At 38.3% G+C, this 15,733-nt stretch overlaps 3 protein-coding genes across 4 annotated transcripts in view; 1 reads left to right on the top strand and 2 right to left on the bottom strand.

Annotated features, from left to right (window-relative positions):
• Nucleotides 1-48: 48 nt before the first annotated feature.
• On the bottom strand, nucleotides 49-2,408 carry LOC146474664 (nmrA-like family domain-containing protein 1). The gene is made up of 2 exons (XM_085116415.1): nucleotides 2,317-2,408; nucleotides 49-1,490 (listed from the first exon to the last, which is right to left on the bottom strand). The coding sequence occupies exon 2, from the start codon at nucleotides 1,486-1,488 to the stop codon at nucleotides 598-600; it is 891 nt and encodes a 296-aa protein (XP_084972541.1). The 5' UTR covers nucleotides 1,489-1,490; nucleotides 2,317-2,408; the 3' UTR covers nucleotides 49-597.
• Nucleotides 2,409-2,487: 79 nt separating this feature from the next.
• LOC146474663 (uncharacterized) lies at nucleotides 2,488-12,950 on the top strand. The gene is made up of 6 exons (XM_085116433.1): nucleotides 2,488-2,668; nucleotides 3,449-3,541; nucleotides 6,469-6,557; nucleotides 8,857-8,933; nucleotides 10,937-11,009; nucleotides 11,355-12,950. The coding sequence occupies exons 1-6, from the start codon at nucleotides 2,567-2,569 to the stop codon at nucleotides 11,425-11,427; spliced, it is 507 nt and encodes a 168-aa protein (XP_084972559.1). The 5' UTR covers nucleotides 2,488-2,566; the 3' UTR covers nucleotides 11,428-12,950.
• LOC146474662 (transcription initiation factor IIA subunit 2-like) overlaps nucleotides 12,366-15,733 on the bottom strand; it is a 5,836-nt gene continuing 2,468 nt past the window's right edge. Inside the window, exons 3-5 of one of the 2 annotated variants that reach the window (XR_014866042.1) lie at nucleotides 15,499-15,625; nucleotides 13,074-14,072; nucleotides 12,366-12,837 (exon numbers count right to left, since the gene is read on the bottom strand). Coding sequence is in view for 1 of the 2 variants with exons in the window: in XM_085116437.1 (XP_084972563.1) it covers nucleotides 14,044-14,072; nucleotides 15,499-15,625 (156 nt within the window). In the remaining variant the exon portion in view is untranslated. Of the gene's footprint in view, nucleotides 14,073-15,498; nucleotides 15,626-15,733 lie in introns of both variants that reach the window. The other variant, XM_085116437.1, reaches the window with a different exon arrangement.

Raw genomic sequence — 15,733 nt, 5'->3', positions numbered from 1 at the left:
GGTCTGCAACTCAGTTATGTAATGGACGACATCGTCCCTTCGCCTTCATAAAGTGACAATTGCTTTATTGAGAAATGTAGAGTATATGTTATCGTTTTGTTACAAAGTTTTCTCAATGTGCACGATAAAAATAGTATATAATATTAAACTTAAATTTTACAACAGGGCCTTGAATTGTGTACTTTAAAACTCCTACTTGCCATTTAGAAAGTACGTTTTCTTGTCAGCGAGCTCACATCTCCTTATGCAAACTCAGAACAGAGTCAACAAAGCTTTCCTGTTTTTCTTAAAACTTGTAACGTACCTCGAAAGTAGTTTTGACCCCGAATCTTTTTAAATAGCGCCCGAAATTCATTTTCAATAGTTCTTTACTTTCTTTGAGCTACCAACTACTATCGCAAAGCAAGAACCGATGATGCACAGTTTTTCTATTATTTCGTTTCCAAGGAAAAAGGCGGGAAAAGGACTCGGGCAAAGCATTGGGCGAGCGACAAACAGCGTTAGTTTCTTGAGTTCTTTTCATAACTTTTTTTCGTGCCAACGTAAGCCACCGACTGCTGTGTGCTTTACCTATCATCGGTTTAAAACTGTCCACCGTTACTTGAATGCTGGAGACACTTGAGTGACCCACTCTTTCAAACTAGTCGGCTCTTCCCCTGTAATCTCGGTGAAGTGGGATGCGTCCTTGTCGTTCACCAATGGACACTCCTGATCAGTAAGCTTGTAAATTTCTATGATCCCATCTGCGTCTTCCTCGCAAAAACCTGCAACATTGATGAGACGTCGTCTGCAGTCCTCGTAAGGGATTCGTACGTATTTCACATCCTTACAGAGAACCTCGCTAAACGTGGCTGCCAGCTCGTTCAGCGTGTGACAGTTGCTTATCAACTTGTAAGTCTTACCATAATGCTTCTCGGGCTTGGCAATGATAGCAGCCGCCGCCTTCCCAGCATCCTCTACGACAACAGCGGAGAATGGCTTGGTTGGATCGCCTGGGGTACTAAAAGACGAGTTTTGCTGAATGGGACGTTGGTAAGCCCAGTAGTTGTCGACGAATGGAGGAAGGCGGATGAAAGTGTATGGGATCTGAAGATGTTTTACGCTTGACTCCAACTCACCGTATTGTTTTCCATAGATAGAATCAGTCAACTCAACGGTGAGGACGCTGACTGTGAGAATATGTTTGACACCCGATGATTGAGCGACTTCCGCCGCACCGATAGCAAGTTTAAAGCCATTAGTTGGTGTCACGATAAACAGTGATGTCACGCCAGTCATCATGTCACGCAACCCTTCTTCGTCATTCATATCAGCCTGTAAAACGGTCACACCTGGCAAGGATTTTAGTGGTGCCACTTTCTCAGATGTTGGATCCCTTGTTCCAGCGAGTATATTTAGCTCCTGTGAATATTTTGTGGATAACGCTCTTACTGTGGCAGAACCAATAGATCCACTGCAGCCAAGGACAAATACTGTGGGCTTGGACATGGCTATCAGAGAAGAAAAGAAATCCAATCTTGTCAGAAATATGGAATAAAATTTCCCTCCAAGCTAGAGCTTCTCCACTATTTAGCCCCAGCCACATTTGTGTTCTGTTACCTGTCTCTCACTCCAATTTGTTACAAACACATACTCTCCCTCCCCTCCCTTGAAATCTTAGTTTATAACGGTAGTATCAAAAAACGGAGAATGTACCTTGAACACTCAATACAGCCCAAACAAATTAAGTTCTCTGTAGAGAGAAGCCGTTGGAAGTGAAACTCACCAAAAACTGATTGCTTCAAATTGACCAAAAAAAGCACACAGGACACAAAAAGAACTACAAAGGAGTTCAGGTGAGATGTTTTTGTTAAAAAAAATCGTTCGTAATTTTGCCTTCAACTTCAAATGTGATACTTCCCCCCCCCCCCCCCCCCCATACAAACCGTTATAATTTCGCTGTTACGCAATGGTTATCGTGATGTTCAAAATTACGTGACGCTGTTGTTTACATTACAAAGGTCAACGTAAATCATAGAGCTTGCGCTACCTGTACATCAAGAAAGTTTTATTTTCATTACAGGTCGTTCGTAGCCGAAAAAACCACTGCTCACGCTTCCTGGAATGCGTCAACTGTCGTTGGCATACTTCCTGACTATTTGAGTTTGCGTTGTGGTTGAACACAATTGTTGTGCCACCTCAGAGATCGTAATGTTGATTCCCCAATAAACACAAGCTCGTTCCTCGCTTTTCCCGTTTTGATTCTCAGCTATTATAGAAAGCAATAAACTCATTTTCTATCGCCTCGAAAGTTCAGCAGAAATTCAACTCTCCTACCTGTTTTCTGAACTCCTAGAATTTTGACAGAACTGCACCCCTTCTCTTTACCCAGATTGACAACACCCAGATTAGAGCGTTATGTCAAGTAGGAATCACTAAAATGTCCCAGAAAAAACTAGTGCCAGCTCTTCTCGTCATTTTTGCAACGCCTGTCATTTTTTGTTGGAAGATGGCTGCCGTGCCAGTTACGAGAATTTAATAGACTTATAAAAAGATGTGTGCTGGAATAAGATGAACATAGCAGCTCATGGCGCAAACAGAAAAACTTCAGAATGAGATTCTGCTAAGGGAGGAGGCATTTTTGAAAGAAGAGAAAGCCAAATTTACTGAACAACTCAACAAGCTGAAGGTGAGAGAGATGCAAGTAGAAGTGTCGAATTTTATAACTAGTTAGTTAGTAAGGACACGGCTTGCATTAGGAACCTCTCAAAACAATAATAGATTTTCGATTTTTAATTCCTTTAAACGAACATATGACCCGGTTAACTTTTCTGCCGATATATTTATGGGCTGGGTGGGTGATTTATAAGTTCACGAATGTTCTATTCATTTAAAAAACTAGTACATACAAAGAACTAGCTGCTAGCTCGAAAACCTTGTGGTTATCTAGTTGCTAGGCATTTCCTTACCTAGAAATAAATTTAGTGTAAAATGTGACTCAAAATCTGTGTGTAAAAATTTCTTAATATAATATAACAAATTATGTAAATAGAATTTGTAGATGTTAAATAAAATTTGTAGATGTTAAATAAAATGTTAAATAAAATTAAAAATTTCTAAATATATAACAAATTATGTAAATAGAATTTGTAAATTTTGGAAATGTAAGTAGGTAGGTAGGTAGGTAGGTAGGTAGCCAAAGTGATCCATATGGCTGGAGCTTGATGTAGATTTGCACTTATAAGCCTGACACCTCAATCCCTGACCAGTTCAAGTTCCATTTCCTTGACTTCTCCAGACTTCTCATTTGAGGTCTTTACTTCATTGTATAAGGGACTAATACAACAAATGCTGGTCTTTTGCAGTCTATTGACATATTGAAAGCCTGTATATATGATGTACCCTCGGGTCAGGTATATAGATTAGCTGAATACTAAGTTTTTGATTTTGTTTCATCTTTGCTGTGTAGGTGGAGGAGATGGTATTGATGAAGTTGTTGAAACCTGACAAAACATCTGCCCATCATAAAACTGTGGAACTATTTGCCAAGAATTCTCAACTTGTGAGTGTACAAAATGCAATAATATATTGAAATTTTTTTCTCTGAACTCACTACTACTTGACCTCTAAAGTCAAAATGTAAAATTTACAGTTGGAGTAAATCATGTGCTTATTGTCTGATGACAGGGGACCTTCATGCCAATTGAGACAAAACAGTATAGCAAAAGATTGGTGAAGAACAGCTCACCTCCACCGGCTGTCGGTCGACTGTTGGGCGACAGATTACCGACAGATTATTGACAGGTTACCAACAGTCGGCCTGCAGTCGGCAAGAAGAAAAAAAATTGACTGTCAGCTGACAGTCGGGTGACAGTTGGCCAACAGTTTGTTGTAGTTTGTGTCTATTCTGTAGTTCGCAGCTATTTTGAATAATTTAGGCTTGGTCATCTACTGTGTCATGAGGAATGAGACCAAGTTGTAAGTTTCAGAAATACTCGTCATGTGCCTAGATAAGGGGTGATCAACTCCTGGCTGGTTTTCTTCTTATATCTGCCACCATAAGGGGATAAGGTAACTGGAAGTCATGTACTGTGTGCAGGTTCTAGGCAAAGTGTCTGTTATTTATCTTCAAGTGGAATGTCTTTATGATTGTCATTCAAAAAGGGCAAAAACTTTCTATTTATTTTATTTATTTATAAACTTCGCCAGAGGAGAAAAAACAAGATGACGAAACCTCTGACAGGAGAGAACTCACAGACAATTAGTTCCAATAACGAGACTCCTTTCACTTCCTTTATGGCTATATTTTAGCAGTATAAATAAAGTACCACTTTTAGGTATAAACAAGAACATTTCATGCAATCTAAAAAAGAAAATAAAAATAAGATCTCGCTGACAGCTTCAAATAAATACATCCTTGTTATTTAAATCTTATAGTCCTGCTTCAGAAATGATTGCAATGGTCTTCTGACTCAAACGAAACTTTACCTATTGTTCCTCACTTGATAAACAGAATTTTAAATGAAGTTTCATCCTTGTAAAATTACATGGTTTTAATATACTTTAAAACAGTCTCGCCTGAAAAGTGTTAAGGGCAGGCGTGAAAGGGTGTTAACCTACTTCACACACTTAGTGTCACTATTCCGCATATACTTTAAATTATTATTGTTTAACAAATTAAGCATGCAGCTAGATAACAGTATTGAGACAAAGTAAACAGACAACAAGGTGGCGTAATTGGGGGACACATCCCCGTGACAGGTTAATACGACTTCGGGTTATGTGCGCAAAACAAATGTAAGCCTCACTTACCTCCCCACTAACGTGGGGTAGGACAAGAGTATTGGCAGAGCCTTTCTTATCTCCCCAGCACCATACGGGCTGGATCGGACAAGATAGAGGCAAAGGTATGAGATGGCAAGATACGAGCAATGCCAAGATCTTGAGGGAAGTCGCAACACAGACTTAACCGAACCACAAGGAGTGACCCCAAGTTTAATGAATATATAACAATCCTCCTCCAAAGGGAGGGAGGGTGGGTAAACCAAATTTTTAAACATGTTTGCGTTCGTGCAATACTGCCAGGATAATGCTCTGGGATAGTGTTCTGACGCTTTTATAGCGAGACAGTGTCTCAAAGTTCGACCAATAGGTAAAAATGTACTGTAAACTAAAAGACAAAACATGGCAAACTACTAGCCATCAATAGGGCTTTACAAAACATGAATCAATCCCAGCAAAAGTAAGATTCATTTCTAGACAATTGTGCAACATATTGGTACAATTTCCTAGCCATGAAAGGCTTTTATCCTAACCCTACTGAATAGAGAGTATTCATTTATGAATGAGGCTTTCGTGTATACATTGTTGTCTGGGGTCGACACAACATTGCGTGACCTACCACCCCTAAGGTGTCACGTTCCATTAAGCGCATTTTACCGTTCGGTAAAAGCCTTAATAACCCACCCATGTTATAGCTAATTAAGGTGCACACGTGCACCTCAGCTGAATGTATCAAAATGTTTGTCAAAAGTCATACACACAGATTACACCAGAAGTAAAAATGTAGGGTAAAATTGCCCAAACCTGAAATAATAGTTATAGGAAACATTTGTTTTTATCTTGAAGTTTTGTGTGATGACCTATCTTGATGTTTTACATGCCATTTTGACACAAAGTTAGTACACAAACATTTAGTTCAGCACTTACCTTCCCATATACTGAAATATTTTTGTGACATTTTGAAGGGATTTGCTATGTGGTGGTGTGATTTCTCGTCGAATGCTCCCATTCTAGTTTCATCTCTTTCCTCTTTACTAGAGCAGTTTCCAAAAGAAACTCGGTCTCAATCCTCATGTTAGTTGATTGCACAAAGATTGTAAGTTTAAAAAAAATGGCCAGCAAACGCAGAAAAGTTACAAGTTCCAACAAAAAGGAACAAAGGTTTTTGTTGTAATCCTGACATACTGTAAAAGTGTTCTAATTATTTAGAGTTACAGAAGGTAACCCCTCCCCCATAGTGTCCTACACATCTATTTCTTTGACTGTTTTGGGGGAAGGCTGTGTGTGATGACTCTAAAAACATCTCTATTATTAAAGCTGCAAAGCTCATTTTTAAGTTTTTTTACCACCATGGAAAGTCTTTAGAAATTTTGAGAGGAAGGGAAGTCTCAAACCCAAAGTTTTTTAAAGGAAAGTATGAGGCTAAAATAGGAATTTTCAATGGGGTGAGGAGGGGTCCAATAAAAGACACCTTCCATAGTGAGGGGTACCGTAGGGATATTTTCTGGACACCATGTTGAGATGGGGCCGCATTGTTTGACTGAAAGCCATGTGGTCTCTGCAAGTTTATTTTTGTATTTGCTATTATTGTTGTTTTGCTTAGAATTGTGCTGGAGGTATGCTGGAGTTTTGGTTAGAGTTGTGCTGGATGGCTTCTGACCCATGTATTGCTGACTTAATTGTTAGTCATTTTGTTGAACATTTCAGGCCTCATCTTCCAACCAGAGGATTGATAATTTTGAAACAGAAACAGATGTTAATCGCATCCCTCTTCAAGCACTGAACAGTATTGAGATGTAAGTGAGAGGTTATTGTTTTTATTTATTTATTTATTTATTTATTTAGCCTCGCCTAACTAAAATACAAACAGACTGGAAACAAACAATAGAAACAAAAAAAAAATACCAAAGATATAATAATTAGGCAGGGAGACCACTAACGTGTAGCCAATTACAGCGGATCCCTCGTTAATTATTTATATAAAAAAATGCTTAATAACTAAAACTACTAATATCTAAGCATAAAACTTGAGAGGAGACAAGGCTGGAGACCAAATTGCTAGAAGCAGCACGTTGGCGGGCATAGGAGAGACCTCGCTGTGTTACACCTAGGACAGATTGTTCTCCAAGTTCTAATGTGGTCAGCGTCGTACAAGTTCAAAGCCTTTTTGTAATATTGAAGTAATAAAATTTTGAATAAAGCTAAAGAGATGTGACTTGTGCGTAGCTCAGCGGTAAGAACATTCCATGTGCGGCACGCGCGTATGAAAAATGAACGTTGATAGGTAACAGTTCTACTTCGGTTAGGAATATAAGTAATAGCACTGCTTCTCGATGTCCTAGTAGATCTCGCAAATTGTCTAGTTACAGGTAGAGCTTCACTGTCTATGAAAACTAAGTTATTAACAGCTTTGTAGAAAAAAACCATGTCCAAATATTCATGCCAGTATGAAATGGGTAACAAATTTGTTAATTGAAGGCGGGTCTTATAGGTTACATCACATCGGAAGGGGAGCTTCAAAATTAGTTTTGTAGCATGGCGCTGCAAGTTTTCAACTCGTTTAAGTAGGCCAATAGACTGTGGAGACCATACTTGTGTTGCGTAGCCGAGATGACTCCAGATGATAGAGGTAAAGTGTACGAGGCGTTTGGGTGCTTTGAATGTACCTAGAAGCTCGGCGCATAAAGCCGAGGAGTTTGTTGGCTTTCGCACACTGTTCAGTTACTTGTTTGTCCGAGGTGAGATTGCTTGACACCCACACACCGAGGTCTTTCTCTGTATCGCAAGATTCCAAAGGCGTTTCTTTGATAGTATAGGTACATGTAGGCTGTACAGGTGATTTTTTACGGGTGATGCACTGGTATTTACACTTGGACTGATTAAATATGTTATTATGAGCCCGGATTATTCAGACCAACTGACAAGATCGTTAAGGTCGGATTGCAAGGCATTACAGTCTGTGATGGAATCGATGCTCTTGAAAATCTTGGTATCATCGGCGTAACAGGCAACTCTCGATGTTTTAAAGCCTTTGGAAGATCATCCACAAACAGCAGAAACAACATCGGTCCTAATAGGGACCCTTGCGGTACCCCGGATGTAACCGGCAATTCTCGGGAAGTAGCTCCAAGGACTGTAACCTGTTGCTTGCGTCCCTGTAAATATGAACGAAACCAGTCGTGAAGTTTGCCAGTAATACCGTATTGGTGCAACCTCCCAAGTAGCTTGATGTGATCCACTTTGTCGAATGCTTTACTCATGTCAAGATATATAATGTCTATTTGTTTACCAGCGTCGAGTTGACCGCCGATGTAATGCAAGACACTGGTGCTGAGTCCTGGTAACATAAAACAAATGCTGCTACTGCCCTTTTGCTCAAAGAGCAGATAGCCTTAAATTGAGGAAATCAGTTGCTATATTTTATTGGATTCAAAATATCTTAGTTGCAACCAGTACATTTTGTCTGCTGGTTGGTGGTTTATTCACTTTGAACATCAGGGGATTTGGTGGAGAGAGAAAATTTAGATCAATTTTTTTCTCCAAGGAAACAACTTGACAAATGAATACATATAGACCAGCCTTGTCTCTTTCCACCAACCCTGCGAACGTGCAGGGTCTGGATAATCTAACATCTCATTTGGATACTTTAGATTGTTGGGGATTTAAGCAATACTAATTCAAATATAAATTTAGTGTGTAGTCTTCCGGAACTGAGAACCTGATAAACTGGCCATTGGTAATTTAAATTGACATCACACAAAATTCTTAGTGTCATCCAACGCTAAATCAGAACAACATCAATGGGTAGGGTTCCCAGATATTAGTGACTTTCATGAATTTAATGACTGTAAAATTCAGAAATAGAGGGGCGACGTGCACTGTTTGCAAGGTCTTACATGGTTAGTCAAAAGAACAAAAGAATGAACAACAGAACAATGCTCCCAACCCTAAAAAAACAATGCAGCTGCAGGTTATCCGGGTCCAGTGAAAATAGAGCTTTTGAAAGGTGCAGGTCTATTTGAAACAGAAGCCTGTAAATTGTCAGTCTCTGCATTGAATTTGCCTTATGGCACATCTGTTGTCTTCACACATTAGGAATAAAGATGCCGCTGAAGGAGAGGAAGAAGAGGACGATGATGATGACGACATGGAAGATGATGAAACTGGATACAGTAAGTTAAAAATGCAACCACGGTTTTTTTTTTTTACAGGAATATCAATTTTGTTTAATGAAGGTGACACTCAACAGTCTGTTATGACCAACAAACCTGTGGCCCTCAGATTCCAGATCAAATTCAGCCTCCCACGCAGACGTTCTTAGGGGTTCGTCACGCGTTCCTGACCCACGAACGTTTGCTGAAACGAACAGCCACTTCCGTTCGTCGTCTGCGGACCAATCAGGAACCGTTTCCCAACTTTGGGTAAACTCGTGTTTGATATTAAAAATATTACCCTAGACAGGATAGCGGACTTAAGACCACTTAAATGTGGTTTTTGGTCATGTGTGCCAAACGTTTGGTATTAGGGAGTCGAATGCGTATCAAAGAGAAGTCATAGTGCAATTTGCGCAGAAGAAAACTGATGTATTCGTAAACCTTCCAACTGGTTATGGAAAGTCACTTATTTATCAATTCAATTCTTGAAGCTGCTGGTCACTGATTGTTGTTGTGGTTTCGCTGCTTGTAAATCTTATGAAAGACCAGGTAGACAAATTGGCAAATCTTGGAATTCTTGCCGCTTCTCTCAGTGGATCGAAATCACTGAAGAAAATGCAGGGTGTTGTGGAAGGAAAAATTTCAATCGCATAAACTATATGCACGTCGGGAAGCGAAAAATATCTCCACGGGTGATGATTTCCGTTGTTTCGCAGTATGTGATTGGCTTTACTTGTCATAATGAGTCAATGCTGATTGGTCTGTTCAGACAAAGGCAATTTGGCGACGAATGGAAGTGGCTGTTCGTTTCAGCAGACGTCCGTGGGGCAGGAAGGCGTGACGAACCCCTAAGAACGTCTGCGTGGGAGGCTAGATCAAATTGGCTAGATCAAAGGAGGCTAGATCAAATTGGATCAAAGGAGATCAAAGGATCAAACTAGATCAAAGGAGGCTAGATCAAATTGTTGGAGATGTTTTATTTTTTCAGCTAATTTAATATTTATATGAGGTGGTATCTTGTATGCCTAAAGATTCCATCATGTGTTAACCTTTTCCATGGAAAACTGTACTGTTATGGTGTTTGTGTGTGCGTGTGTACACATGTAGGGGAGGGGGGGGGGGGTGGTAGGCCAGTATTCTGGGGTAGTTGTTACCTTAAGGATGCTGAGAAATTTATCAGTATCCTTATTTCCCCTTATTTGGTTGCTATTTTAACTTATTATCTTGTTTGCCACGGAAATAGATGACCCAGCAAAATTAAAATTGAGCCTAGTCACAGGTTAAAGAAAAGCTTGTATTTTGGTGCACAATACAGTTGAACCTGTATTAAGCGGCACCATATTAAGCAGTCAGTTGTCAAAGTCCCGAAAATTACTTCCCTTAATTACTGTAATTCTGACCTGTATTAAACGGTCAACTCTATTAAGCGGTCGCGGTCACCCTATACTAAGTCCCAGTGAGCTGTTTCTATTGTCTTGACCTGTCTTAAACGGTCACTTTGTAAAAGGAAACCACTTAAATAAATGGTAACAAGTAGCGTGCCAGGCAATTGAGTTTTTAATGAGCTGCACAATCGTGGCGTTAATGTTTTACTGGTCTGTTTCAATACCATGCTCTTCTTTGTCTACCATTTTATCGCCGAACTTTCTTAACCAAGTAAGTGATGTATTCTGTGCAACCTGTATTAAGGGTGACCACTTAATACAGGTTCGACTGTATACACATTTATAAGTAAGTATGCACTCAAGGATGCTGCCAATGGAAAACTTGAAGGAGCCCACAGTTCCAAAAGCCGAGAAGTAAGGAGCCCAGCCCATGAAATAACTCTAGGTGCCCAGAACAACTTACAGGGTTCCTCAGGCTACTGGTCTCCTGTTAGGCAATAGCTTTTGTGTACTATTTTTTTCCCTACTAAAACAAAATATGAAACATTTTTCCATTTACAGACTACAAATACAATAAATCTAAAAAGAAGTAATTGTCCAGAAGTTATCATTGAAAGTATTTGTTTGTATCTGTAGGTACACGGTTAATAAATGCAATGTCAAATCTTCACTACCAGAACAGCAACATAGATCCAGGTAGTATTTCCAGGTAAGCACTGCCAGTGTAGCTTGCTAACAATTAGCTTGATTTTTCACACTCTCTCTAGACCTTTGCTCTCTTCTTCGAAGAGCGATTGTGCACCTTGCTTAGAAGTGTGATCGTCAGAGCTCTAGTGAGCAAGCGTGGAGTGCATTCATTCATCCCATTCAATGAGAAGCGAGCAAGTGACTTTGAGAAAGTCGAAAATTCACCCAAAAAGAGAAATCTAATAGCTATTCTGCTTATTCTTATTCCAGAATACGGTCAATCGAACATGAGCCAACTTTTAGCAAGCCTGATAATTTATGACAATAATACATTCAAACTGGTTAATACTCTTGCTTTTTTTGGTAGGTCTGTGTTTCACAGTGTACTACAACAAGAGTTTGAAGACCTTGATGAAGATGAGGATGGATATTTTGATTAACATTATTTTGTAGATAGAAGTGCATACATGTCGTGTTGGATCCTGGTTCAGTGGCTGATGACTGTAAAAGCCCTGTGGTTGCTACAGTGTACAGTTTGTAGTTCCTGTTAGAGGGCTACAAGTGCTCTTCTTTTGAGGTTTTCCAATACAGTAATAGCCCGCATATAAGAACCTGGGTTTTAAGAACCTGTTAGGCTAAAATTTTCATTTTAAGCCCCCTCCACATAAGAACCTATTTAGGCTAAAATTTTAAATTAGGTTCTTATCAGTGGTGTTGCTACAGTGTATAGGTAGAAACTGCTGAATTAAGATCATCATCTATTTAAGAGTAACTTGTTTTTAATTTATTTTTGTTATTCATTTCTCCTCATTTCTTGAACTTGTTATGAATTTGGTATCAACATGAGTTTCTTTCTTATGTTTTGTTAAGGTCATATGCTGTACCTGTACTGAACTGCCTATAGGCACTGCTCTATGGTACAAATAAATGATTTATACTGTATTGTGAGATGATATTTATAATATATATAGCATATTCAGATAAAATTTATATGAAAATATAATAACCTATTTTAAGAACCTTGGTAGCCTAAATTTGCTTTAAATACCATTTATATAAGAACCTATTTGGGCTAAATTGAAAAATTCAGGTTCTTATACGTGGGCTATTACTGTATCACCAAGGTTTTTCAGCAGTTTGAGCAAAATGACAGAACTGGTCCTGAGAATCCTTCATTTTATCAACGTAGTAGTTGAATTGAATTTGTCTCGCCAGTTTTGACTAACAAAGTTCAGGATCATGCTCAATACAGAAATAAAATATTATAGCTGGTTATAAAGTCACAGAATGACTGTCAGTCATCCTCCAGTGGATTCTAGGTCTTATTACATGTACAAAGCATCAGAATCCCGAAGATGTAAATTAAGAAGACAATTAATCCATTCACGTAGGTCAGCTTTATTAGGAACTTACAAATATACAAGTTACAAAGTACACAACCAATATTCTGCTCTAGCATATTTAGACAAATAAGTATAGTATTTTGAAATATTATTCTATAGTATGTTAGATGGTATGTTTACATGTATATATAAATATTTTCAATAAAATGTTTAGCTACTTGCTTTTTGTACTTTATTAAGATGGCCACAACATGAATCAAATCAAACTGTAACTTATGAATAGCACCCAAGACATGCTCTACGCATGTACAGATGTATCATGCAACAAAGGTGTACCATCTGCCTATTAAGGCCCGTGTAGGCATAAACTAAAAGGGACTGGATGACAATGTAAATGTGGATGGATTAAATGTCCCTGTTTCATGGTTTGATTTTGTACAACATTGTTGTAATGTCACACTCTGACATGCTGGCTGTGCACATGAAAAAAAGCACTTTTTTTGTGCTCTGTAACGCACGCCTGCCGCAGGGTCTGGAAGGTCATTGTGAAGGAAATCACCGCAAAATAGCTACATACAGAGTCCTAAAGTCATGAAATCACAAAAACTAAATTTATGAAATGCCAATTGCCCAAAGCTCAACACATTGTTGCAATTTGTGGACAGTGAGATATATGCACTGTTATGCTCTGATGACTCCATTCAAACCTTCCCTATTTTGAATGTGTTCATAGCATTGAGCACACTATAGGACTCTACAAAAACACTCCATTCTGCTTATTTCTAACAAATACAACCTCAGATGCAGAGGCTCTTGCAAAAACAAATCAAGCTAACAAAACTGTATTTCAACAGCAACAAAAACTAGAAGCTTCTCTTCTCTCTCTGGCCTGCTAGCAGTCTTGTTCAGAGGCAAGGGGAAATCTCCTTTTGCCACACAGCCTACGGTTAAGGCACTTGTATGTTTACCATAACATTCTTTCCAACACAGTGCTGCAATGCTCATTAAATGTCTTGCATTTTTTGATGCAGTGCTTTTTCCTTCCTTTTTTGAGTTTAACATACATGTACTTATTTTTGTTTTCTAAAAAAGGTAATAACAACTTAAAAGTCAGTCTTTAACGTAAGTGTAGTAGGTGTAAAGCAAACTAAGTCACTCTTCCTTGAAAAAGGGCTGCCATAGAGTTAAAAAGTGCTTTGAATAAGAACCTCTATTGTTATTGAAGGTAGTCGCTCTCATCGACATAACAATAAATAATTATTGTAATTGTTTTGTTGCAAGACAAACACAAAGATTGCCACAAGATCAGGGCTTTACATCAATCAAGAGAAAGTGACATAGTTTTGCCTGGAGCACATGTCAGGATCTAGTATCTGATACATGACGTGTATGCCAATATGATTAAATTAAAAATATTGCTACAGACTACAAATAGATGTTACAAGGATAAATTCATCAAAAAAGATACATGTACAAGTACGCTGACTCATGCAATAATAAACAGTTTATGTAAAACACATTCTCTGTTAATTAAAAACATTTCCTGCAACATAATTATTCAAGTCTTAACAAAGATGAAATCATTCTATGAATTGCTAACATTAACTATGACATTATCTTTGAAGGTGAAATGAATAATATTAGTTCCTGCAGCACTGTACTTCTGAGGGATGGTTATGTTTACGTCTGGAATGGTTGCAAACAGCTGAGTCATCAGGAACCACCAGCATCTCCAGCAGAAGCTTAAAACAAGACAAAAATTTTTTTGAAATTTCAGCCAGGACAACCATGGTTGTTTTTCATTGACTCCACTTTGGGATCAGAATACAGCTCAACTTCTACGTACACGGATACAGTGAAAACAGACGTATAAGAACCTAGTGATTTAAGAACCTACAGGCTGAAATTGGGCATTTTAATACCCAAATATATAAGAACCTATTTAGCCTGGCAAAGAAAAATAGGCTCTTATACAAAAAAAAAAAAAAAATTATTGTACGGCCAAAATACTGGATTTTGTTAGAAATTGTGAAATTTCTGAGAAATATACCATGAAAATTATTTGTTTAATACAGTATGTAGTACAATGAAGAAACTTCAAAATTGAAAATCTTTTAAATACAGAGTATAGAATATATAGTACTGTATAAAATTATACTGGTGTAGTCTTGGGACTTGAATTGGTATAGTGCCTTGATTTTTTGTATCACTATGACAAATCCTACAAATAAGAACCTACTACATGTAAGAACACAATCAGCCTGACTTTGGAAAAACTACCCCAAAATATAAGAACCCATTCAGCCTGAAACCAAAAATTCTAGGTTCTTATACATGGGTTTTTACTGTTATGCCATGGTTCAAAATTTTTTTGGGTTTAAAAATTTTCAAACCAAATGAGTAGAGAACATGCAAGGTTCTGGAATATGACACTAAACAGCACAGACATAAACTGGAAATATTTTGATTTTGTACAAACAAGAAAACGGCAAATGCTTGGGACAGCAAAAATTAAGCTTCAGTGAAGAAAAAAATCTCTAATGCAGAGTAGAATGTACATGCTATTGCAAGAGGTCATGCGAGGAATGGCACCGAAACAACTGATGCTTCTTGCAAGTATTGAAAAAAAAATTACAAAGAATATCTGGTACTGGTATCAGTGCACCCTAAAAAAGATTTAACCTCCCATGGGAGTGCACCTCTCCCAAGTGGACACATTGTCTCAACTCACTGGACAAGGGGAGAGAAACTTTCAATCATCTTTCTGTGGTGAATGCAAGTAAGAGATGTTCAAATGTAGCTATATTAAAGAAGACAATAAAATTCCCTGTAATCCTACAGTCCTCAAACATTCCCGAGTGCACATTCAGGAGTAATTTAAACATTGTAAACTGTACATTTTGTATATAGAAAACTGTACACTATGCTATAGATGCGGTTCTGAATGGCTTCTTTTTACAGTGGAACCTCTCCTTACAGACACCTCTCTATTACAGACATTTCACTTGGTCCCTGAGAGACCAAAATCCGTATAAAGCCAACTTATCTAAAACGGACACCTCTACATAAATACAGACACTTATTCCTATTCCCTTAGTGTCTGTAATAAAGAGGTTCGACTGTGCACATGATTTTGATATTTCATTTCAGAGTGTTGATCATACAAACCTTTTCCATCACAGGCCACCACTTTCACTTTGTCCACCTTCACTAGTTCTCCAACTTCCCGGAATTCTACATCATTTAGCACGAAAGTCCACACATTATCACAAAACCTGTAGGTGTTCAAGTGACCCTGAAAGAAAGGGAAAACATTTAAGTTTGAGACAGCCATCGTAAGCCTGGTAAATGAATCTCAAGTTACGATCCTGCTTAGGATATCTGTAATAAATGGGAGCAATAG

This window comes from Pavona decussata, unplaced genomic scaffold, assembly GCF_977016875.1.
Source record: "Pavona decussata unplaced genomic scaffold, jaPavDecu1.1 SCAFFOLD_87, whole genome shotgun sequence".
NCBI classification, from domain to species: domain Eukaryota; kingdom Metazoa; phylum Cnidaria; class Anthozoa; order Scleractinia; family Agariciidae; genus Pavona; species Pavona decussata.
Note: the sequence above shows the minus strand (reverse complement) of the source record. Positions and strands in the feature narration are given on the sequence as shown.

Excerpts from the sequence above, each read along its gene's own strand:
- LOC146474664 (XM_085116415.1), bottom strand. The coding sequence starts at position 1,488 with ATGTCCAAGCCCACAGTATTTGTCCTTGGCTGCAGTGGATCTATTGGT.
- LOC146474663 (XM_085116433.1), top strand. The coding sequence starts at position 2,567 with ATGGCGCAAACAGAAAAACTTCAGAATGAGATTCTGCTAAGGGAGGAG. Across the intron at positions 2,669-3,448 it reads AACAACTCAACAAGCTGAAG|GTGGAGGAGATGGTATTGAT; the intron begins GTGAGAGAGATG and ends TTTGCTGTGTAG. Across the intron at positions 11,010-11,354 it reads GATCCAGGTAGTATTTCCAG|GTCTGTGTTTCACAGTGTAC; the intron begins GTAAGCACTGCC and ends TTTTTTTGGTAG.